Source organism: Sarcophilus harrisii, chromosome 4 (assembly GCF_902635505.1).
Source record: "Sarcophilus harrisii chromosome 4, mSarHar1.11, whole genome shotgun sequence".
NCBI lineage: Eukaryota > Metazoa > Chordata > Mammalia > Dasyuromorphia > Dasyuridae > Sarcophilus > Sarcophilus harrisii.
In genome coordinates this window covers 38,671,344-38,693,856 of record NC_045429.1, presented here as the reverse complement: position 1 = coordinate 38,693,856, position 22,513 = coordinate 38,671,344, and the positions used below count along the sequence as shown (strand labels likewise).

General features: G+C 37.9%; 1 protein-coding gene across 1 annotated transcript in view; it reads left to right on the top strand.

The window, feature by feature from the left end:
- The first annotated feature begins 1,164 nt into the window (after positions 1 to 1,164).
- LOC100935231 (calcium-activated chloride channel regulator 1-like) overlaps positions 1,165 to 22,513 on the top strand; it is a 28,308-nt gene continuing 6,959 nt past the window's right edge. Inside the window, 9 exon segments of the mRNA XM_031969390.1 lie at positions 1,165 to 1,323; positions 5,501 to 5,641; positions 5,850 to 5,997; positions 8,662 to 8,767; positions 10,164 to 10,341; positions 12,919 to 13,140; positions 14,327 to 14,554; positions 16,964 to 17,138; positions 18,669 to 18,775. Coding sequence (XP_031825250.1) covers positions 1,165 to 1,323; positions 5,501 to 5,641; positions 5,850 to 5,997; positions 8,662 to 8,767; positions 10,164 to 10,341; positions 12,919 to 13,140; positions 14,327 to 14,554; positions 16,964 to 17,138; positions 18,669 to 18,775 — 1,464 coding nt within the window.

The following is a 22,513-nucleotide window of genomic DNA, read 5'->3' as shown; positions in this document are numbered from 1 at the left end:
CAAAGATCAGTTGTAAAGGCAAGAATTCTTAATCTTTTTTTTTTTTTTTTAGCATAATGAACCCCTATCCATTGCACATGTAAATATATAGGTCTTCAATGGGGAAAAAAAACTATCCTGAAATATGGTTATTAAAATACTTTTAAAAAATGATGAACCTAAAGTTAAAAACCTCCCAAAGAAAGAGGTTTTTGAAACTAGTGGAAAGAGCACCCACACACTTAAGAAAACACAAAATCCTCAAACACTGAAATAATTATAATTTTACATTCATAATGTTTCTACACATCCATATACCTACGTCCTTAAAAATCTCCTTTCCTAGTTAAGAACAGTGTTTTGCCATCTAGCAAACATAAAAGAAAACATGCATGCATACAGATATGCAAATAGATGGGTGTTATGGTTGTGTGTATGTGTATGTAAGACACAGAGAGAGACAGAGAGAAGGAGGGAGGGAGAGAGAAAAAGAGAGAGAGAGAAAGAGAGAGAGATACAGAGACAGAGAAAGAGACAGAGAGAAACAAAAAAAGAGAGGATCTGGTATTTCATTGAAGAAAAAAAAAGGAAGCTTCCAGATAAGGAAATTCCCTCTCCTAAATTATGTCCCACATTAGAGGTATATTAGAAGTCATCAGTATTTTAATGAATAGAAATACTGTTCTATTACCAGGCTTGTAAAGTGATAGATTTACAATAAACTCTTGGGACCTTAAAAAATAAAGTTCATAATTTTAAAATTTATCATTATCCTTATTATTAAGAACAATAAAAAACCTTCCTCAAAATCTCAGTCTGATTTCTCATCCATGTTGATGATGATGCTGAGTTCTTAGAGTACTTTGCCAGTACAGTTAAAGCTATGGCAGGTTCTACCAAAGCTTCAAGGAAGGGTAGCTTAGCACCTTTTCTATAATTTACTGTCTTAAAGAATTGCCTAACACTGAGAGGTGAGGTGAATTTTTCTGATCATAAGCAAATATTTTTAAGTACAATGCTGTAAATTGTTTTTGACACGATAATGAAAGATATCCATTTTATTTGAAATAGGGTCAAAGTCCTGGGTGAGTTATGCTAATAACTTTTAAGAGCATATATATAGCAGCAGGAAACAATTTCCTAGACTGGCCTCTTCCCAAAGAAGCTGGATACAGACAGTCCATCATGGTATCATTTAAAACATTTCTTTTAACCTTGGTCCTGTACATGCTCCAAGGAGCAGGCACTTCTCTCATTAAGCTGAATAACAATGGCTATGAAGATGTGGTCATTGCAATTAACCCAGACTTGCCTGAGGATGAAAATCTTATTCAGGAAATCCAGGTAGGAGAAGTGTTACTTTTTTGCTCTTCCATTTTCTTTGAATTCTGAAATGTGTCTGTGTATGTAAAGGAGAATTCTTTATTGCTAACTATTTTTTATTTGTAAAAGATCTTAATATTTCATTAGCTTGCTCTATATGAACTGACAGCAGGTAGCCAGCAAGAAGACTAATGCAATCTTTTAAACATTTTTTTTTACTGATGCCTTTGTTATTTACATTAATTAAATTTAAAGGGAAAGAAGGGAGGTCTTTTTTCAGAAATAACTATGTCCTCAGTGGCGCAGGATATGCTAACAGGGACAGTTCCATTTGGAACAGTCACAAAAACTATTTTGTCAGAAATGCCATTATCTTTATAGTCCCCTTCCTAGTTTGGGGGCAATCCTAATCCTCAGAAGCCTCCTGCCTTGTAGTTTCTTGTTCCCTGGTAGAGATCAGAGAGTATCAAACTTCAGGGGGACAGCCAAAAGGAATTCTGTTGCTCTCCCCTGCCAGATGCCAATTACAGGAGCACTCACTGCCCCCTGTCCCAATAAGTATTGGAATTACTCATTCAAAATATTTTGTCATGAATTATCCATGTTCAGTTTTCCCCCAGTAGAAAGAATTACTTCAGGACAGAGGCTGTTTGCTTTTTGCCTTTGTATCCTCTCTGCTTAATACAATGGTTGCACAGAACAGATGCTTCAGAAATGCTTGTCACCCAAAGTAGGCATTTGAGATGTTCATATCAGAATTGATATTTATGTCATTTTAAGGGCAGTTAGGTGGTACAGTGGCTAGAGCATAAGGACTGGAGTCAGAAGGACCAGAGTTCAAATCTGACCTCAGACACTAATGGGTAAATCATTTAATCATATTTCCCTCAGTTTCCTCATTTGTAAAATGAGCTGGAGAAGAAAATGGCAAACCATTCCAGTATCTTTGCCAAGAAAACCCCAAGTGGGGCAACAAAGAGTCAGATTTATGTAAACAACAATGTCCTTCAAACCTCAATTTTACAGAAAACTAAGTAACTTCCTTATGATCACTTCTAGCTAAGCATATAAGCCAGAATCTGAATGTCAAGTCCAGTATTCCTGAAATTTGGCAGTCTGATAAACTCCTCAGAACTATTGTCAGAATATTGTTTTTAAATGCATAAAAATTGTGCAGAGGATTACAGAGGAAGCAAATAAGGATGTGATTTTTTTTTCCCATCCAAGCTCAGGGACTCCCGGAAATCTGTCTCTGGACCTTAGGTTCTCCTGACTTAGAGAAATCTACAAATTTCAGGCAAGGAGATTATTGTGACTGTGTCCCAGGGCACTTTCTCGGGTGCAGAAGGATGGAAAGGGATGAGGGGAGAGGAAGGTTGTGAAGAGCTCTGAAAGTGAAACAAAGGATTTTCTGTTTGATTCTAGTAGTGCCAGGGAATCACTGGAGTTTACTAAATAGATAGGTAAGTGGTCAGATCTGCCCTTTGGGGAAGATCAAACAGCAGAATAGAGGAAGAACAGGAGCAGAAGAGACTTATGGAAACCTTTGTTACTCATTTATCAAGTGGATAATTCAGTTCAACTTAACAAGACTTAGTGAGCTCCTATGATGTGGAAGGAATTTTGCTGGGCACTGAGAATACAAAGTCAGAAATGAAAAATAGTCCCTTCAATGAATGAGTTTCCATTTCACTGAAGAAAGCTTGAATCATGAGGAGAACCACGAAGATTCCTTTAAGAAACAACAGGTGAGCAGAGCCTTGCATGAAGGAAACCAAAAGATACCAAGAAGTAGAGGAAGCACTTTCTAAGTAAAGATAAAAGGAGGTGACTGTGAAAGGTCCCAAATGAAAAACTGAGGAATTTGTACTTAATCCTAGATTCAACAGGATTGAAGATTGGGTTGTGCAATCCTCTGATGGTCAGCCTCCCTGCCCACATCTCTCCCCACTCTGGTCATCTTCCACTTAAGCTGTCACATGTTCCCAAAGGAGAGGTCTGACCATGCTGCACATTCTGTCCCCCACCACCATGAACTCCAGAGTTACCCATCACCTCCAAGATCAAATACAAAATAATGTCTGGCATTCAAAGCCCTTCACAACCTATCTCCCTTCTGCTTTTCCAGTCTTTTCACCATTTACTCCATGTCCTAACTCAGTACTTTTGATGAGGTCTAGATATGGGGTACCTAAATGAAATTAGGGTTTAGTTGAGGTCTAGTGGCAGGTTCAGGGTGCAGCGAGTCAAATAGAGCTCCCCTGCAACTCCATTGGATTCGGCGCAAGGATACAGCGGTAAATGAGGTCTAGTAGCAGCGCGAGTCCCCAATGAAAGCATTTATTGGCCCATACAGCTAGATTGATAAAAGACGTTTATTATGGGGTTTAGAAGCAAGCTTAAAGCATAGTTAAGGAAATGGGCGAAGGTAGAGATAAGGAGGGCACCAGACAGAGGGTCCAGTGGACAGAAAGTCCTGACATGGCTAGCATGTTTGGACCTCTGCAAAGAGGGAGTCCCAGGGAGGCCCTTTTATAATGGGAATTTAGCTAAAGGGGCCTGTGGGTGTAGCCCTGAGGTGGCTCAGATCCAGATGGGGGCTGGGACAGGTCCGGATCTTCTATTGGAATTCAAAGGGACCAGGATTTGTGAGTCAAAGGGTAAATACATTAACTAAAAGGGGTTGGGAATCTTAAAGGGACCACATCTGCATCACTTTCCTCTGTCTGTTCCCCATGTTAGGAATTCTATCCCTTCTTATCTCTACCTCCTGGACTTCCTTTAAACCCCAGCTAAAATTCCACCTTCTACAGAAAGCCTTTCCTATTTTTCCTCTGATGATTATTTCCCAGCACAACTAGTTACTCCCCCTTGGCTGAGTCTCACTCCCATCTCCTTGAATTTATCATATTTCTCCTTGTATTATAACTATTTGTATATGTGGCTATTCTCCAACCCCTCCTTTCCATTAGATTTCAAACTCCTAAAGAGCAGGATCTTCCTCATAGCCATCTTTGTATCCCTAGTGATGTTTTGCAAATATTAGATATTTAAAAGCTATATATCAAACTGGGTTTATTTGAACTGTGTCCTGTTAACAGTGAAGTCCTTAGTGACTCTAAGGATGGGAGGAACAATCTCAGGGCCCCAACTAGACATGTATCAAACCCTCCATGCTTTGGAACTGGCTTACAGATCTACCAAGTTTCATGATAAAGACTGGAGAAGCTTTGGCAAAGACCCTTAAAGCATTCCAATCCGTGTATCCTCACTGAAAAGCTAGCTATTTGTGAGGCAAGAGGAGCAATTTAATTTTATTTCACAGATGAGAGCACTGAGAGTCTAGTTAAATATCTTACTCAAAATCACAAGATTTATGAGGCATTAGCATGGCAGGCTTGACCCTTGGCCCCCCCCCAAATATCTGATCCCACTCTACTACTTCTTCCACTCTATTATATTACCTTAGCTTCATTTAGGTTAATCTAGATAATGAAGAGTCCACAAATGTAAATAATAACTATAAGAACTACAGCAAAATGGATTGGAAGTTAAAGTAAGGTTGTCATCTGACCAATCAATTGAAAAGCACTTGTTAAGCATCTCCTATGTGCTAGTTACTCTGTGTTGAGGATTCAAAGGAACAAAATAACCCATACTCGCAAGGAGCTCCCATTCTAACTGATGTTGAGAGTCCAAAAGGAACAACATTGCTGGGAGGTCTTTGTGTTCTTTCTGTACCCCCTCAATATGGACGTCATTACTCCCAGCCTCACTTGTGATAAATACTGGAATTCCAGTTTGCTTTAAAGAAACCTTGAGCACAATTTTTAACAAAACCATTACATTGTCATGGTATACCTTTGATTCTCCCTGAGGCTATATATGGCTGTAGGCCCATGTGAATATGTGTTTAACATAAAGACATATAGTGTGGGGCAAACTTGGGTTGGAATACTTCCAGGGGATTTGGGGTCCATGAAGAAGGATATGTATACTCTGGCTTCTTCCTAAACAGCGTGCATTATTGGGACACTACAAAAAGACTGAACAATACAAACATGTCCAAATTTTACCATTTTCACTTGATTAAAATGCTGTGATGTTTTTATATTAGCGGTTTTCTTTGTGAAGTTAAACAATTGTTGTTTATCCCTCTGCCAGCAGTTTTCCTGATATATTTCTTCTTTCCACATAGAACATAGTAACAGAGGCTTCAACTTACCTGTATCAGGCCACAGAAAAAAGATTTTACTTCAAAGGAGTCTCCATCTTGATTCCTAAGACATGGAAGACAAAACCAGACTATCAGAAACCAAAACTTGAGATATATGATAATGTAAGCTCATCAGACTTTCATTTTTAATAAGAATTATTTTTTATTAAATGATATTTTAAGTTAAACATTAAGTCATGTGTGACAAATTTTTAAATACAATTTTCTGATAATTAATGAAAAACTTTTCAGAATTTTTTAGTCAATGTTCCAAGTTTCATTTGTGATATTCTACATAACAAAAAACTTTTTTTAAAATATACATTTCTAGGCAGATATCTTCATTGAAGTCCCAAATCCTCCAGGCTATAATGTTCCACGAACTGACCAGATTAGAGAGTGTGGAAAAATGGGAGAAAGAATTCATTTAACTCCTGACATCATACTGAATAAAATGGTGAAAGAGTATGGACCACCAGGTACAGTTGCTGATGAAAGTCTAGCATTACATTATGTCTGCAGCATATTTTGTAACTTAGATTCCACTATAACACCTATAGTTCTCTTAAGAAAATGAACATTAGCAAAAAGATTGGAAGAGGGTTCCTTCTTTTCATCTAAAAAAGTATATCAGTATTTCACTTTTCCTTTGGAAAGGTAATTATTTTAGACTAGAGGCTTCTAAAGTTTTTTGATTTCTCTTCTCATCAGTAAAAAAAAAATTGAGTACAACTCACAACATAAACAGATGTACCTAATTACAAATTATTTTTGTAGGAATTACTATATATACTCAAAGCTTTTATAAAAGAGACATTTTTAAAGGATGAAAAAAAGTAATCAATATTTAATCCTAAAGTGAATGGGGAGCTGCTGGAATTTATTGAGTAGGGGAGTGACATGGTCAAACCTGCCTTTTAAGACAATCACTTTGAGAGCTTTGTGGAGGATCAACTGGAACAGAGAGAAATCAAAGGCTAGGTAGGAGACTAATCAGCAGACTACTGCAAGAGTCAAACTATAAGATGATAAGGGACTGAATCAGTGTCAGCTGTATTAGTAGAGAGAGGGGGAGAGATGTGAAGATAGAAGTGACAATGTATAATGATTGGCTGCATTTATGGATGTGGCGGTATCTAAGAAAGAATAAATAGGAGAACTTAAAAGATAAATTGGTTTGAAAGAAAAGCTAATGTTTCATATATTCAAGGCAAAACAAAAGTGCTCCAATCTCATTCTGGTGGATTCTGTGCTACCAAAAAACAAAAGAGGAAGAGGTAGGGCTCTTATTCACTATCATTGCCCTCAAATAAAGGAGAAATTAGGGAGTGTGAACAATTTTTCCAATGATGTTTGAACAGATGATGTGGGGAGTCAGTTTAGTTTGTAACTGCTTAGAAGATGTAGACACCCAGCTCAGAAAAGGGAAGGGTAGGAGCTTGAACAGCACAAGGAGATGATGGAATGGGGGAGTTTGGGGAAATTAGGAAATATACTGAGCTCTGAAGATATAAAAAAAGAGTCTCTTCTCTAAAGGAACTTACAAGCTAATGAGAAAAATAGCTGGTAAATATGTACAAACAAATTATATACAGGATACATAGACAAAAATAAACAAGAAAGGCATAAGAGTTAGGGGGATTGGGATAGCCTTCCTGTAAAAGGTACAATTTTAACTGGGATTTAAAGGGAGACCCAGAGGTCATTAGTCAGAACAGAAGAGGGAGAAACATTTTAAGCATGAGGAAAAGCCAGAGAAAATGTCTGGAGCCAAGAGACAGACTGTTTTGTTGGTCAATTAGCCACAAGGCTATTTGAAGAATAGAATGAAAGCTACATTGGAAGGCTAGGCTGAAGAGCAAGTATTGAGGAGTAAGGCATAAGAATATTGGAAAGATAGGTGGTGGTTAGAGTACAAAGGGCTTTGAATACCAGAGGACTTCATATTTGATCCTGGGAGTGATAAAGAGCTTAACAGGAGATGGGGATGAGAGGGAAGGATTCGGGGCATAAATGATGACATGATCAGACCTGAGTTTTAGGGAAATCATTTTAGTGGCTGATTAGAGGTTGGATTGGACTGGGGGAGATCTGAGGCAAGCAGATCCATCAGCAGTTTATTTCAGTAGTCCAGATAAGAGATGGTGAAGGCCTGGGGTGGGGGAAGAGGGATGACATCAACAGAAGAGAGGAGTCATATACAAAAGATGTTTCTAAAGAGAAAGCAACAGGCCTTGACAACACACTGGATTTTGTGATTAAGACAGAATGAGGAATCCTGAATGACTCCTAGGCTGTGAGCCTGAGGAACCGGGAGTATAGTGTTGTCCTCTACAATAACAGGAAGAAGAGGAGAGGGTTAAAGAGAAAGAGAATGAATTTGGTTTTGAATATAGTGAGTTAAAGAAGTGTCTACTAGTGTCTACTATGTGTCTACTATGGCATCATGTCAAGATGTTTGAAAAGCAGTTGGATATGTGAGACTAATGTCAACAGAGAGGAAGGGAATGGAGGGAGGGAGGGAAGGAAGGAACTATTATGTCCAGAATTGTGCTGTCTTTACAAAAATTATCTGTTGTGATGCTCACAACAACCTTTAGAGGTAAGTCCTTGCCTTCCTTCCTCCCTCCCTCCCTCTCTTCTTTCCTTCCTTCCTTCCTTCAGTACCATGTGAATTGCTCTATCCACTGGACCACCTACCTGGCTTAATATGTTTTCAGATGTCCTGATGCTATCACTGGTACAAATAAGGTAAAAGTATGGAGATCAGAATCTCCATTTTATAATTGAGGAAATAAGGCAAAGATTAGAAGATTTGTCCAGGGTCATGCAGCTAATAAGTGTGTAAGATTAGCTTGGAATTTGAATTCCTGGTGCCACATGAATTGCTCTATCCACTGGACCACCTACCTGACTTGAATATGAAATTGAAAAGTTCTAGAAAAAAAGGCCTCCGGGTACTAGACAGTTTATCTACAGGTGATGGGTGGGAAACCTTGAATAAGAATTTCACAGGAGAAGAAAGCTTGACCAGGATGCAAACTGCAGGGATCAAGGAATGCCCACATAGCTGAGAGAATACTCACAGCACTGTTGAATTGTAGAAGTAACTGTGTTTTTGCATTTCAAATATATTCCCACAGGTAAAATCTTAGTTCATGAATGGGCCCATTTGCGGTGGGGAGTGTTTGAGGAATACAATGAAGAGGAACCTTTCTACAAGTTTAATGGAAAAAATGTACCAGTAAAGTATGACAATCTTCTTTTAACTTTTTGGAACCCACATTAGACTGAAATCATCTTCTCTTGAGTTAATTTTTAAAATATTTCAGTTATTAGGATTGTTTTTCTTTTCATCTATACACTACAATGGTGTCCTTATCATCAATTTTTTATTACCTTCTTTAGATAATATTTGTCAGGCTCCTATCCCAACATCATTCAAAGCAGAGGCAGTTTTATCAAAGCACAAACATTTTCCTGAATCGGAGGCACAAAATTATCACAGACCGACTCTTTGGAGTTGCTACATATGTCTGGAACACAGAGACATGCAAACATGGCCTCAGGGACAAGCCAGCTCTAGAGAGATAAGACAGTACATATCCTTGTTGCCTCCTCTGGATATCAGCAGTACACTCTGACAGGCAGAGACAGAAAAATCCCTCCAAATGTTGGAATACCACACTTTCACTGCACCAAAGGACCTATGTGGTTCGTTCCCTATTTCTCCTCATGTACCATTAGTCCATTTCTCAGTGTATTTTATGATTTGGGGAGGAAGCACAAGCAATATTCTATTACTTCTCAGTGCTTAAGTAATAACAACTCTCAAGGAAGGAAAATGCAGATATCCCTCCTTGTGTGGGTTACACCTGCTCTCTTCCTGTTCCTGCAGGAAATCTACCTTGTCCCCCTATTGGATTAACAAATGATCTAGCATCAATTAATCCACAACCTTTGCAGAAACATCTGCTCTGTTCTTGGTGCTGTCCTAGGTGCTAGGGACACAAAGAGAAAAATGAAAGGATCTTGGCTCTCCAAGACCTTGGGAGGAACATGTACTCATGTAAATATAAACACAAAATGTTGTGAAGTAAATCGCAGGATAATTGGGAGAGACATGAGTCTTTATAGTGCTTTTGTTTCTTCTACATGCATAGCTGGGGGCCAGAAATCCCTGAGACATACTCTGTTGAATACTTTTCATCTAAGGAATGACTGAAACTTGTGAAAAAGATCAAAAGAAAGCACATTAGATTTTTAGGAATAGAGATAAAGAACTTGAGTTGCCCCATGTTAGTGGTGATAATACTGAGCACTTACCTGTAGTTCCTGAGAATAAGGAGCCCATCCCTGTGAACAGCACTGTCAAGGATACCAGTTAACCAAACGTGGTACCAACTCCCTACAGATAGGCTAGCACTGGGATAGTTCAAAAGCCCTGAAATTCTCTGCAGGAGTTCTATGTCAAATAGAAATATTTCTTCCTGGCTATCTGAGACTTTACTACCTAAATGGAATTCCTGATACACACTTTTGTTGATGAAGAGATAATTAATGTGATAACATTGGAGATACACATGGGTTCGAGTGGTTTTAAATTAATTAATATTCTTAAAATCTAATCTTAATATGTTTTCAGATGTTCTGATGCTATCACTGGTACAAATAAGGTGAATGTATGTTCTGGAGGCAGTTGTTCCATCAGATCATGCAGGACAGATCCAAACACAGGAAAGTTTCAAAAAGAGTGTTTATTCATACCTGACAGAGGACAGACTGAGAAAGCCTCCATCATGTTCATGCAAAGCATTGATTCTGTAAGTATTTGGATCATTGGTTCTAAACAGAAGACACAATGTATTCTAATGCTAAGAAAAAGATTTATTAGTGTTATACTTTGCAAAACACTTTCCCCTACCTTCTAATTTGACCATGAAAATGTCCTTATTAGCTATAACCATCATTTCCCTTTCATACATGAAGAAACAGATTTGGAGAAATGATTTGAGTATTACATGGTCCCACTAGTAGTTCAATGGTCTTGCTATTCACATGCTCTGTCAGAACATCTGTCTGGATGACCTGAGGCAGGTCCCTTGTGCTGAGCAGCCCCTTAGTGAGCCTTTATGTCTCACTAAAAGGGAAAGCAGCAAAGGGAACCCCACTTTCACTCCTCCAGTCTTCTTATAACTCCATTACCTCACACATGTCCTCTGGCTTCTCTTTAAGTTTAGGGTACACTAAAAACCCCTTAAATCCTTAAAATAAATAAAGTTGGGCCTTTGCAGAGAAAGCTTTCTTGGAAGTAAGGTGGGGTAGTGATGTCAATACATCCTTAATAGTTCTTTTTAATGTTTTACTTTCTGTTATTCTTATACATAAACCTATATGTGTGTGTACATACATACATACATACAGACATGTCTCATTGAAGCAACAAGGTATTGTGGTATGTTACAGGCTGGGTTTGGACTCAGAAAGACTTGAATTCAAATCTACCTGTAGACATTTCCCACCTATGTGATCCTGGGAAAGTCAGCTTCCTTATATGTAAAATGGAAGAATAACTGTACTTACCTCCCAAGATTATTGAGGATCAAATGAAATCACAATTGTGAGGGGCTTAGCACAGTATCTAACAGGTGACTGATAAATGCTCTTTATGAACGTCTGTATAGACACATCTCCCCATTCTGTACTTGTGGTTGTTGAACCCAGGGGAAGGACTTCACTTCTTGGCACATTCTGTGCTTTACCTCACTCCCTGTTTAAGCCTGTTGTATTGATGCAGCCACTTGATGTATTAGCTATCCAATACACTTGTAAGACATCTGAATATCAGACACAAATATTCTTTATGCCATCATCCAAGTCACTGATGAAAAAATTAATAGAACAAGGCCAAGGAAATATCCTTGTGGCATTCCACCAAACAAAGCCTCCCATATATCATACCTTTGTATTACTATATTAATCACTATTTCTAGATTCAGTCACCCAGGGCTGAACCTAATTGTCTATGTGATTATTCTTTCTACATTTCTTCAATGTGTTCATGAAGAAACTTTGTCACATATTCTGCTGAAATTCAGCTTCATGAGATGTTTCCATGATCTAGCTGTCTTTGTCATTGTCTCTTCATCTTGGAATTGCTCACACAAATCAAGGTTTCAGTCACTGTTTTTTCATGCTGCAAGTGCTCATAAAACTCAAGCCCTAGATACTCAGAGAAGAATCTAGTTGGAAGAAAACCTGGAAATCACTTAATCCAGTCCTCAAACTGTAGACTGGGGAACAATGTGGACAAGAGTATGCTGGTGAATGTTTAACAATTGGCTCACTGAAAAAAAAATTATATATATATATATATAATTTTTTTCAAAAAAATTTATATATATATATAAATTTTTTTCAGTGAGCCAATTATATATATATATATATAATTTTTTTCAAAAAAATTTATATATATATATAAATTTATATATATATATATATTTATATATATATATAAATTTATATATATATATAAATTTTTTTCAGTGAGCCAATGTATATGTGTGTGTGTGTATATATACATTTATACTAATCATATATATATATATGAATGACAAAGACACATACATATATATATGTATATATGCATGACACATGTTTAAATGTTAACTGGTTTCCTATGGCATGGGTTGTTATTTGTTGCCCTAGATACTCAGCAAAACAATAAACCTAGTCTTTACTTTTAGCATTTACTGACTGTAAATGATCATGATGAAAATTCAACAATTGGCTCTTCACAGCCTCTTAGAATTGATTAATGCACACTTGACCTGCAATCCCAGAGATATTACTGGAGGTTCCTCCCTAGTTCATAATAATACTAAAATATTTTAATATTTAATATGGTAAATATAAATAGGTAACAGTGACATAACAAAAGCTCTAAGGAGGAAGGGTCCTCAATTTTTAAGTGTAAAAGAATCACAAGACCTACTTATCTACTCCAACTTCTTCACTTTGCCAGTGAGGACACTCAAGTTAAATGCCTTGATCAAGATAGTGAAAGGGGAAGGATTAGAATCCCAGAAGTCATGAAGAGTTTTTCAAATGAGTTAGTTTTCTTCCCTAAATCATCATTGAGTTGCAAGTTGGATTGATCATATTTATGGCTTAAAGAAAAGTTTCTTCCCCCTTTTTGTGTCATGGATCCCTTAGTACTCTGGTGAAGCCTTTGGAATCCTTCCAATAATCAAGTTTTAAATGTATAAAATAAAATGCCAGGATGACAAGAAAAATAAATCATAATTAAAATGATGTGAAAATGTCTTTTCAAAATCTAGTTCAGGTTAGGAATCCCTTGTTTATAATTTCTATACTTATCATGAAATTGGGCTTTTCAGGTGGTTGAATTTTGTAGAAAAGAGAACCATAACAAAGATGCTCCAAATGCTCAAAACCGGAAGTGCAACCTCCGGAGCACATGGGAAGTGATCCAAGATTCAGAAGACTACAAGACATCCACTCCTATGACAGCAGCACAACCACCAAAACCCAGCTTCTCATTAAAGCAGATTGGAGAAAGAATCCTATGCTTAGTTCTGGATAAGTCTGGAAGCATGGCGGTAAGCCAAAAGGACTCCATTCTCCTGGAGGTTGAAATATAAAAGGGCCTCATAAAATCTTGGGATTGTTGGAAATTAAACTGATCTCATGGTTTTAAAAAGAATCCTTTCACTGAGTTTCCCTTTAAGCCCTCATTTTCATATTCCCTCCCCTGCTCTTTCTCCATGAATCTTTATTTATAGTTAATATCCCTTAATCAACATGACATTTTAATTGCCAGAGTGACTAAATGAAGAATTTGCTCTATAGTTAGCTTCTTATCCATGAACATCTAGAGTCCCTGTTAGTCAAACTACCCAATCCACTTTGTGTGACTTCATATTTAGATCCTTTATTGATGACTGTACAAAGGCATCAAACATTCTACCTAAAAATTAGCTCAGATTACATACTTTAAAATACTTAAAACTTCATTAATGTTGTCAGCACCCTCTACTATACTGCACCATTCCCCACTCATCAAAATAGCCTAATAGTCCTACAAAAATTTCATTAGTTTCCTTGGTGAAAAATGATTTATTAAGAGAAAATATGGTAAAATGGATGGAAAACTGATCTCTGAATCAGGAAGATCTGATCTTAGTTCCTATATCTGGCATGTACTGCATAGGCAATTCTTTGAACGTGCAAGTTTCAGAAAAGGTGCCAACTTGCCTTGATAGAGAGAGTTAATTCATCTGGGAGTACCCTGTACCAAAGAAATGTGCATCCACATGGTAGCTCATCTTTGGTGATATGACTCAAAGGAAATAGAACTTCTTTTATCTACTAAGCCAAACATTAATCCATTTACAACCATGATCTCACTCAAAATCCTATGTTTCAGAGAATTGAGAATCTGCTAGTTTGTTAATGAGGGCCCATCAATGTAGAGACAAACACTCCCACCACTTAAGCTTTGAGCATAATGGTGACTGAAACTGGCCCCATTATCACCTTGTACTGTGCTTCTCCAAATAAAGGTGGCCTTGTTCTCATATAGGAAATATGGCCTCTCCTGAAGTACATCCTCAACTCCTTTCTAGCCTAGAAGAATAGTCTAGAGCTTGTGTTCTTCTGGTCTAGCCCTTGAGAATTCAGAGTTTTCACCCAGAGTCTCTAGAGTTCCATATGTGGGCTGAGCCCATTCTACTATAGCTTGCTTGGAGATAACCACTTGCCAATTTGATTTGTGTTTTCATTCAGAGTGGGGACCGGCTAAACCGACTGAAACAAGCCTCAAAACTCTTCTTGCTTCAAATCATTGAAAAAGGATCCTGGGTTGGAATGATCACATTTGACAGTGCAGCCACTATTCAAAGTGACCTGGTACAGATAGAGACCGATGACCAGAGGAACACACTCATTACAAAGTTACCTGGTATTGCTTCCGGAGGAACATCCATCTGTTCTGGACTCAGAGCAGCATTTACGGTGAAATAATCTCCCTTCTCCTGTCTCTATTGTAGTGGATATTTTAAAAGTGAATTTATATTCTGAAAGGCCCTCATGTGCCTATTTTCTAGTATACATTTGATTCATCTAAAAGTGAAGATATGTCTAGGGAGGGGAAAGAATATCAACAAATGGTGATATGGACAAATCTTAATTAAATTCAGCCCAACAAATATTAAGCACTTAATGTATGAAAGGAAGAAAGTCAGCTTTACAGGCAGGAAGACTTGAATTCAAGTCACTCCTGCAAGGTAACAAGTGTTCGAGAATGGATAGAACAATCAACTTGAGGAGCCAAGTTCAAATTCTTCTTCAGGAACTTTCTAGCTGTGTGACCTGGACAGAACACAATTTTTGTAGGCTTCAGCTTCTTCATCTGTAGAAGGAGAGGAAGGGGATTGATGACTTTTGAAGTTAAGGTTACTGGGTATGATATAGAATGAAATGCATTGAATGCATCAAAGACATCTAAGACAACCAGGAGCAATGATGTTCAATCTTGACTCCATTCTGTGAAAGGCAGACATTTCTAACTCTGTTGATTATGAAACACACTGAGACAAAGAGTTGTTTGTCATCCATTTAGGAGAAAGATACAGCACAGCCAAAGAATAACAAATTGATTGTTTGACTCCCATTATGTAGGGCTTTCTACATTTTGATGCACCAATACTACCTAAACACCACTCCATTTGATAAGAAACAACTATACGTACAACTATCTTAGTGATCATATAATCTAACAGCTTTATTTTATGAATAAGGAGGCTAAAAAATAAATGTCAAGTTAGTGGGTTAGGGATTAGATATATCAAGTATTTGTGTGACTAATTTTGATATAAAAAGAATGAGATAAAGGTCAACAAGCATGAGGACTAAGGATAATGGATATGGAATATAAGGAATATGGATAATTTTGTAGCTACATACTTCAATAGAAAACATATGGAACTCAGTAAGGATGTAAGTGGTATACAAGTGAAGGGCACGAAGTTTAAGACAGAAGAGGAAAAAGACAGAGCCTGAGCCTGTACTCAAGATCAAGTTAATTTACAGAGTATAGAGCATGTAGGAATGGTGGAAGAAATTAATAAAGAGGGATACTGAGGATATGTAAGAGGGAAAGCTAAGGGTGAATGGAACAAGGTCCTGGAGCAAAGGAAAGGGAAGGGTCAAAGTGAAGAAATTGGCTTTGACATGAGAGCACTTCTGTTTCCTTTCACACAGGAGGAAGGAAATGGATGAGAGACCAGAAGGCACATCAGATAATTTCAGTTTTTTAGCAAAGTAAAAGATGATGTCATGTGCTAGGATATGGAAGAGAACTTGGTGTCTCAAAGAGTTAGGAAAATTGTTGGAATAGATGTTGTAAGAGACGAGAAAGAATAAATGCAACCAGCATAGCAAAGGGCTGATTGGAATGCATGTGGTAGATAATCTCAGGGAAATTATAGGGGAACCACTGACTTTGGGCTTCCTGAACCAGTTCTCCATTGCTCAGGAACATGGGCACTGATGTTTTTTTTTCTTTTTATTTATTTATTTATCTTTAATAATTATACCTTTTTATTGATAGAACCCATGCCTGGGTAATTTTTTACAACATTATCCCTTGCACTCATTTTTATTCCAACTTTTCCCCTCCCTCCCTCCACCCCCTTCTCCAGATGGCAGGCAGTCCTATACATGTTAAATATGTCACAGATTTCCTAGATACAATATATGTGTGCAGAACCAAACAGTAATCTTGTTGCCCAGGAAGAATTGGATTCAGAAGGTAGAAATAACCTGGGAAGAAAAACAAAAATGCAAACAGTTTGCATTCATTTATGGGCACTGATGTTGAGAGCTGGAAGAGACCAGAGGCAACCTATATCTTCCTTTAACAGATGAGGAAACTGAGGTTCTGAGAGCCTTAGATTCCAACATTGCCTTCTCTATCATAACTTTTCTCTTCTAAGATTCATAAACTTTCTCCTCTTTAACTCTTTTACCCTAGTAATAACAAAACAATCAGAAGCAATTCCTTCCTTTGTGTTTACCTGTTCACCTATGTTCTAGAGCCAAAAAGAACAGATATCCTGACTGGGAAGAAATATCAATGTACAGAACTTGGGTCACTCAGTTTTCCCAGAACAGCTCTGGTTCCAAATGACAGCAGCAACTGTGATAAATTATTCCGAATTAAAGAAAGAGAAAAATGGCTTGGGCTGAGTTTCTGAAAGTTGCCCTTTTCATATTTGAAAATTTGAAGAGAGGAAGATGTTCCTGAGGTTTTGGGATTTTGTCCTTTATTGTTTCTTTTTTCCGGGTCACTTCCACTCACTTGAGGTTATCTGGAAACATTGAGTCTGCTTACCAATGTCTGACATGAATTTGTGCTTTCAGGCAATCAGAAAAAAATTCTCAACTGATGGTGCAGAGATTGTCCTTCTGACTGATGGAGAAGACAGTACTATCAGAACATGTTTTGAAGAAGTAAGACAAAGTGGAGCCATTATCCACACGGTCGCTTTGGGACCTTCTGCAGACAGAGCCCTGGAGGAGCTGTCAAAATTGACAGGTAAAAGATAACCTGCAGGAATTGTTTCTTTAGTAGGCAGAACAGATTATTTCTATGGGAACCTCCCTAGAGTTCTCCTCTAAGATCTACAGATCATTGGGGTTTTCTGAAGACTATAGATGAGGGGAATAAGCTCTGGAAGATCAGTCCATAAACATTCAAGTGTCTACCCAAGTTCTGAGCTAAGTGCTGGAGACACAAAGAAAGGCAGAAGAAAGTATGCCTTCAAGTAACTCACATCTAATGGAGAGGGGGAAAATAACACCCAAAAAGAAGCTGAAATGGGGAAGGGGAGAGATAGATGCTCAGAACAAGGATGATGAAGTTCAGAAGAATGAACGTTGGTGGGAAATGAATAGATGACTGGCTTGAGCATCTTGTTGAAATGGAAGCTTGCAAAGGAGCTCTCTGCTCTCCACCTTCTGCCCTCCATTCTCCACTCGCTCCAATCAGATAGTGGGAGGAGTGACTGGGGCCAGTAAGACTGATGAAATATGAGGTCCAGGACTGAAGTGAATTGGAGGAAGATGAAGTTCCTGGGGATAGGATGGAGACATTCCGAAAAGGGTAACTCAGTGGGAAATTAAACAAATGACTGGTCTTCCCAAATTGGAGAGACTTTAAATAAAATCCAACAACAGCCTTACTGTATGTCATCTGAGATCATGCTGAGCTGCACATTCAGAGAAAGAGATTTGTCCTTATGTTAGTTCTGTGATGATTTTTCCCCTAAAATAAGTCTCAAAGGCTATCTATCCAATGATAGAATTACAGCATCTCAAAACTGATCTTTGACATCCATCAATGATAATCAAGTCCAACCCACATCCATACAAATGGTCATTCATGCCTTTACAATCTCCCAGATTTTTCAAAGATCATGACAGAAATAGTTAATTCAAGTGAACAAAGTCAGCAACCACTTTTTCAGAGCCCATTCCATTTAAGGCACTGTGCTAGGTGAAAAATGGCACAGTCACTGTCAACAATAACTTAACAGTTTACTTAGGTGTGAAGAAGAAAATGAGACATGGACACAAAGATGTCAACAAGATCTGATGAGTTATTCCTAAACTAAGGGCCAAATCATAGCCCTGATGAGGAGAAATAAGCAATGGATACCAAATAAAGTAGGATTTGATTCTCTTGGGTCAATCAATGCCTGTCACCATCCCTGGGGAATGAGTGAACTTTCCAGACAGAATGAAATATGTGAACTGGTTTAAATCATGGATTCTGTGACACTCATGTGGTTCCTCATTGGTCTTTCTTATCTCTTCCCAAAGTTTTGGTTGTTTTCCAGATAAATGAGATATTAATTATTGTATAATATACAGTTTATACAACACAAAACTGAAAATTTTACACTGCTCTCCTAGAATGAGGTTGTATACTAACTAGCTGTAGGCTGCCTGAAGTTTATAAAGCAATATAAAACTTTTTGAAAAAAATAACATTTTAATTAAGACTGTTAAATTCTCTCTAATGAGGGCTAGTTATTTAACTTCTGATGATGTAATGCTACTTCAGGTGGTAAGCGGACTACTCCTACAGACAATGCCCAAAACAATGGGCTCATTGATGCCTTCAGTGCCCTCTCATCAGGAAATGGAATGATCACCCAAAGATCCATCCAGGTAAGTTTCAATTTTCTCATTTCCCATAATTGTGTTTTATAGAAGTACAATATTCTCTCCAAAATGTAATGTTCTCTGTTGAGGGTCTCTGGAGCAGCCTTCATTTCAATTCAGTAATCACAAGTACAGCCAGGTGTTAAAGTCCAAATCCTTTATTGTCTCCTTCAAAGTCTTATCTCCTTCACTTGCGGCTTGGCTAGTTTTCTGGGGGCCTTCCGAAGTCTTGGTTTCAATGAAGAAGTGAAGGAGGAGAGCCTGCCATCAAGGTGGTGTGAGATGGGATGAATCTTAGTCCAAGGGCTTGTGTTCCAGCCTTCAGCCTCCAGGCTTCTGTCTGTTTGTCTCTGAATCTCCCTGGCTGAGGCTTCTAGCTTATATGCCCCACACTGAGTACAAACCATTCATTATATCACTAGGAAACCATTATTTGTTGTAGGATTAAATCAGTGCTAAACTAGATTTAACCATTGTCTCCTCAATTCCACTTAGTACTTTGTTTCAAGTTCTGGCCCATAGCATCTCCTTGTAGGATTAAATCAATCATACTGAGCCAGGCTAAATTAGATAACTATTGTCTCTATCAATTCTACTGACTTAGTACCTTGTAAGAATCCTTTGTTTCGGAGTTCTGGCCCAGGACAGAAGAGCACAGCATTCTTCTATGAGAGATTTAGAATTTAGAAGGACTTTAAGGTTCATCATATCAAACATCATAGATATTTAGTAGGAAGGGACCCCAGAATCATCCAGTCCAAACCACACATTTTATAGGTGAGGAAACTGAAGTAAATGGACCTGCCCAAGATCAAGCAGGTCATGGGGGCCATGATGAGATATGAACTTTAGTTCTCTGATTCAACATCCAGCATTCTTCACTGCACCATACTGGAACATTATAATCAATGGGAAATGATGTATAAATAAAAGGTGTTCTTTATATACATATGTATGTGTATATACATACCTACATATATATACATGTGTATATATATATATATATATATATATATATATATATAGTTCAAGTTCTATTAAGCGCCTACTATGTGCCAGGAACAATTTTGCAAATATTGTCTCATTTAATCTTTACAACAACCTTATGAAATAAGTTATATTATTACCTTCATTTTATAGATTAGGAAACTGAGGCAGGCAGAGTTTACCCAGGATCACATGGCTAATAAGTGCTGGAGGGCAAATTTGAATTCAGGTGTCTCTTTCTGACTTCAAGACTAGGGCTATATTGATTATGACACCCAGCTGCCTCTAGACAGTGAGCATTTCCACTGGCTATCCACTCTTATTTAAGTTTTTGAAAGGAAAAAGAACACAGCAATAATCACATTACCGATTCACCTGATGCTCTAACTGCCCTACTGATATACGAAACAAGCTCAGCCTGCTTTGAGAAAGTTGTCTAGTCCTCATGGCTCCTTCTAGAGGTTACAGACATTGATTTTATGCATCCCACTATCAGTAGTGGCCTCTCTTTGCATATCTCCATGTCCTACTCCCCTCACCATGCTACTCTCTGACCATTAAAGACTACCTCATTGGTTCCCTCTATGGATCTCTAGTGATCTCATGACTTCTCTGCAAATCCATGATGTTTTCACACCTTGAGTGTCATCTGAATCTAAGCCTGAGGCTTTTCCAAAGATCCCTAACAGGGTATTGGTGGCACAGTGACTGAAATGCCAGCTCTAAAGTCAAAAAGATTCCCCTTTGTGGGTTCCAATCTGGACTCAGATATTAGCTGTGTGATCTTGGGCAAGTCTCCTGACCATGTTTGCTTCAGCTCCTCATCTATAAAATGAGCCAGAGAAGGTTTAATAAGCATATATTAAGTGCTTACCATGGACCAGAGATATTATAAAGGAAAAAGTGACAAGAGATTGGCTATGGATGACACTAAAGGTACGAGTCTGGGTGCCTGGAAGGATGGTGTGGCCCTTCATAGTAACAGGGAAGTAACAAAGTGGGGAGATTGGGAAAAAAGGTAATGAGTTCAGTTTTAGATAGATTGAATTTAAAATATCAAAGGCACAACCCATTTGAGATAGAAGGCAAAGTTACAAGTGTGAAGGTCTGCACAGAGATTAGGACTGGATAAATTGAATTGAAAATCATCAGCTTAATGATAATAATTGAAACAATGGAAGCCAATGATATCACTAAGTAAAATGGTATAAAACAGAAAAGAAAACCATCCAGGAAATAGCTTTATAATGCATAATTAGCAGGTTTGACCTGGATGGAAACCCCACAAAGGAGACTAGGAAGAAGCAGTTAGATATGTAGGAGGTGAAAAGGCAGAGATCAGTGTCACAGAATATCAAAGGAAAAAAAAAATATCATGGAAAAGAGACTGATCAACAGTGTCAGTGGCTATAGAAAGGCCTGGAGTGCTATGGATTGAGAGATCATTAGATGTAGCAGCAAGACAGCAACAGGATCATTATGGCAAATTTAAAGAAAGAAGTTTCAGTTAAATGGTGATGTTGAAAGTCAGTCTGCAGAGTGTTAAGAAGAGAATGAGAGGGAAGGAAGAAGCAGCAGCTCTTGGAACAAGCCTTCTCAAGGAGTTTAGCTGAAAAAGTGAGAGTATGGGATGACAGCTAGTGGGGATGGACAAATCAAATGAAGGTTTTTTTGAGGCTAGTGGGGGGACATGGGTATTTTTATAATATAGAAACAGGCAGCTAATAATACAAAGAGTTCAGCAGACAAGGGGACTGAAGATAAATGAAAGTGTAAAATTGATGGAGAGGACAAACTGTTGCAGAAGACAGAATGGAATTGGATTTCTTGTCCATAGAGAGGATTTTGCCCTACCAAGAAGAAGGGTTACCACTTCATGTGAGGCAAGGGTGAAAGAGACAATGGTAGAAAGCATATGGGAGACATGAAATGAAGGGGGAGTGAAAGGAAGCTCTCGGCAAATTTTCTTCAGTGAAAAATGAGATAAGATTTTTAGATTAGTGAGTAAGGGAGAGAAAGCCATGGGAGGCTTAAGGAGAGAGGGAAAGCTATAGACGAGTCTCTGTGGTGAGTGTGAGAGTGATTTAATCAGGAGTAATAAAAGTATGACAGAACCAGGGCAGGCCAGGCCATGCCCATGAGGCAAGAGGGTTCAGTATAGAGAAATCTGAATTTGGAAGCTGCTTATGTCTTTCCTTTGAGATTATCTTCCACTTTAGTGTATATATCTTGAACATACAGTTTTTCTCATTTTAAATGAAGTTCCTCCTAAGCAGAATATGAGCTCCTTATGGGCAGAGACTACTCTAAATTTTTGTTCTTTTGTTCAAGACTTTCTTTCCACCCAACTCACTTCTGAGAAGATGACTCAAAATTAACATGAACTCAACAAGAACCTACCTTAGATGACAGTTTTATTCTTTCCCCACTCAGAATGGAAGGGATTTGATTTAGAAGAAAAGTTGGGTAGAAAAAAATGGAGTACCTTAGGCTAAAAATAAGGGATCTCATTTTATCCATATCTTTTCACATTCTTTGGCCCAGGAATATTATTCTTTTTTCTGTACTATTTTAATATTTTTTCATTTTTCCAAAATGTATGCAAAGATAGTTTTCAGCATTGATCTTTCCAAAACCTTGCATTCCAAAATGTTCTCCCTCTCTGTCTCCCACCCACCTCACTTAGACAGCAAGCAATGTAATATAGGTTAAACATATGCAGTTCTTCTAAACATATTTCCATATATATCATGCTAT